Source organism: Grammomys surdaster, unplaced genomic scaffold (genome assembly GCF_004785775.1).
Source record: "Grammomys surdaster isolate TR1022 unplaced genomic scaffold, NIH_TR_1.0 126115, whole genome shotgun sequence".
Lineage (NCBI taxonomy): Eukaryota > Metazoa > Chordata > Mammalia > Rodentia > Muridae > Grammomys > Grammomys surdaster.
In genome coordinates this window covers 6878822-6881799 of record NW_021620923.1, presented here as the reverse complement: position 1 = coordinate 6881799, position 2978 = coordinate 6878822, and the positions used below count along the sequence as shown (strand labels likewise).

The following is a 2978-nucleotide window of genomic DNA, read 5'->3' as shown; positions in this document are numbered from 1 at the left end:
CTCTCTCTCTCTCTCTCTCTCTCTCTCTCTCTCTCTCTCTCTCTCTCTCTCTCTTCCGTTCGCTTGCTCGCTCTCCTCTCTCTAGACCAGACAGAGTCTCCCTTCTCTTCCTAGGTGAATGACACGTCTCACAACACCCCCACCCCCCGGGATGTTATTGCAATGCACACGGTGCCGCCGCTGCTGCTGTTCTTGCCGTCGCGGTAGCTCGCTTCCAGGCTCTCACACACTTTTTTAAAGACACATGGATGAGATGCTGGTGGAAAGAAGGGAAAGAGGAAAGCGACCCTAAAAGGGGAGGAGGTTAAAGAGATGACAAGAGGTGGAAAGGGTCGCTTAAGAGCGTGATGTGGGAGGTGGCTGGCGAGGGTTGGTGGGAGAATGGGAGAATGGAATGTGGAGACAGGCACAAGTTGCCAGCCACCGGGAGTGGGAGGGGGATGCTGGCGGGGATCGAGTGGGGTGGAATGAAGGCAGCTCAGGTGAATGAAAAGGCGAAAGGTGCCGCGTAAGGAGCTGCCTGCTATGCTACCAGAGCTGGGCTGAGCCAGCGCTGGAGAAGCTACGGCTGGTGCAAACTGCCACTGCCCCCTGCAGCACCGGGGCGGAGGGGGAGGGACTGGAAACCGCCGGGCACTGGGGGATTGCCAGGGGAGAGTAGAAATACGGGGTGGAATGGGGAGGATGGGGAATGGGCGTGAAGCGATGCTCCCCACAGCGGGGCGGGGATTACCTTGTAACAGGAGCCCGCAGACACTGTAGAAGCGGAGAACCGCGCTGCGTTTCCAAATCATGGTCCCTTCTTTTAAGGGTCTGGGGAAGGATCGTGGGGGCAAGAAGGTGTTGGTTGTGAGAACCACACAGTGCAAGGGCTCCTCTGGTGTCGTCCTCCCGGCTCCCGCAGGACCCACGATACCACCGCTGCGGTGTTCGAACCCGCGCGGAAGCTGGTTGCCGGCAGCAAAAGCGGCAGTGGCAGAGCACCCGCAGAATGGGGTTTCGGTGGGCTAAATAGTTTCTTCTCCTTCTGCTGCTGGTGGTGCAGCCCCGACAACCGATCTGCCGGGCACCGCTTTGGAGCTTGCCTTCCTTTCGGAGCTCGCGGCAAGTCCCAGAGCCCGCCCGGAGGCTGCTCAGGCAGGTGATGCAGAGATGCCGGGGTGTCGGGGAAGGTGCAAGGCGAGGGCTGCAAGGAGTGGGTAGGTCACAGAAGGGAGGGGTGGGGGACAGGGGCAGCAAGCTGGCAGCACCGCCGCTCGCGCTCGGGTGTCAGAGTCCTGGAAGAAGAGGCGGCAGCAGTGGTAGCAGCGCGTGGTAGCGGTGGCAGCAGCGGCGGCGGCTCCCGGATGCTCCGGCTGCAGCAGCAGCAGTGGCGGCGGCAGCGGCGACGGAGGCGGCGGCGGCGGCGGCAGCAGCAGCAGCTCTAGCGAGCACCAGACACAAGGGCAAGCTCAGCTCGGCGAAGGCCCCGCCCCTACCCTGGCCAGGGATAGGCTCCGCCCCCTGACCAATGGGAAAACTTCCACCCACCATACCGGGCCAATGACAGAGAAGGGTGGGAGGAGACCAGCGCCGGGAAAAACAAACAGGCTTCTCAAGGACCCTTCGGGCAGGAAGCTCTGAAGCCCCCTTTCACGCACTCAGGACTGGCATCACCTCCTTAGAGGTGGCCACGTGCTAACTTACAGGGAAGACAGCCCTATTCAGGAACAGATGCTGAGCCCTGGAGAAGAATCCAGCCAATCGCCTCGGCGAGGGGGCGGGGTTAGCTGTATTCCACCCCCCCCACACACACACCGCCCTCAGCACCATCCCATCCCACACCCCCAGGTTCTGGAATCCGATGTGCCTGGGCATGGTCCTGGGTGCGAAGTTCTTCTGAGCAGTTGGACTCCTAGAGCAGATGGTGGCTGCACCTACCCACTCACCAGCTGCAGTAGCAATCTTTAACGCTCCCAGCCGCAAAAAGGAGAGATTACAGAGGGCGTGGGAGAGGCTAAGTATAGGGCGCTGAACACCTACCTGCCTCCAAGAACTTGGGGAAGATTTAGAAGTGAAGGGGGAAAAGAAATCACTTTGTTGTTGTTTTTCTTCAGAACGTTTACATATATCACGTCCACTTCTCATGTAGCACTGGGAGTGACGGTACAGGCACTGAGATCGGGTTCAAATCCCCTGTCTCTTTGGTTTCATAATGCTTTTGTAGTAGTTTACTTAAGCGTTTTACTCTGAAAGTTTCTCAATTGAAAAACAAAGATGATAGTAATATTTATCTTACCATTGTAACGATAAAACGAAAAGGCAAACATGTAAGTGGGGGACAAATAGTTTGTCTACTTTGTAAAGGATAGTGTAGCTGTGAAGAGGAATTTTTCTAATTAAAAATAACAGGAAATCTTAGCAAACGTCTTTTAAAATTCCAACAATAGTCTTAAGGAGAAAGAAGAGGAAATGTATTTCATTCAAAAATGTGACATAAAGTGGTTAGGAAGAATCACTTAATATAAACCAATACCACGAGCTTTAGAAGACCAGCTTTAAATGAGCAAGACAAATTATTCTAAGCGAGTTTAATTCGTATTTTTTCCTCGCTATGACCAGTTTTTAATTGGACCAAATTAGCAAATGATGGAAGAGTTCTGGTGTGTTGTATCAGTCACAAGGTAAATAGGTCGGCTTTGTGAGATACTGCACAATAGAAGCTTGCAATCACAAAAGACTGAGGCAAAGGTGAGAGGCAAGACCTATATGGATGCCCTTTGCCCTTTCTGAAGACTGCTTCCTTTGCGGCAACTTTTTATAAGCCAACCCTTGCCTTTTAGCTAATGACCCATTCTGCTCACCTTTCTCCATAAGGTTCTCAAAATTAAGGTGTGACAAGTCCGTAATAAAACTGCAAGTAGGATCTGAAAGGAAGAGGATAGGAGAATAATTTTATTATTGCTAAAGTAGTTGCCCACCATGAGTTTAAGCCATTA

General features: G+C 53.5%; 1 protein-coding gene across 1 annotated transcript in view; it reads right to left on the bottom strand.

Annotated features, from left to right (window-relative positions):
• Cadm2 (cell adhesion molecule 2) overlaps positions 1-794 on the bottom strand; it is a 919498-nt gene extending 918704 nt beyond the window's left edge. Inside the window, exon 1 of the mRNA XM_028756256.1 lies at positions 734-794. Coding sequence (XP_028612089.1) covers positions 734-794 — 61 coding nt within the window. The remainder of the gene's footprint in view (positions 1-733) is intronic.
• Positions 795-2978: the final 2184 nt, after the last annotated feature.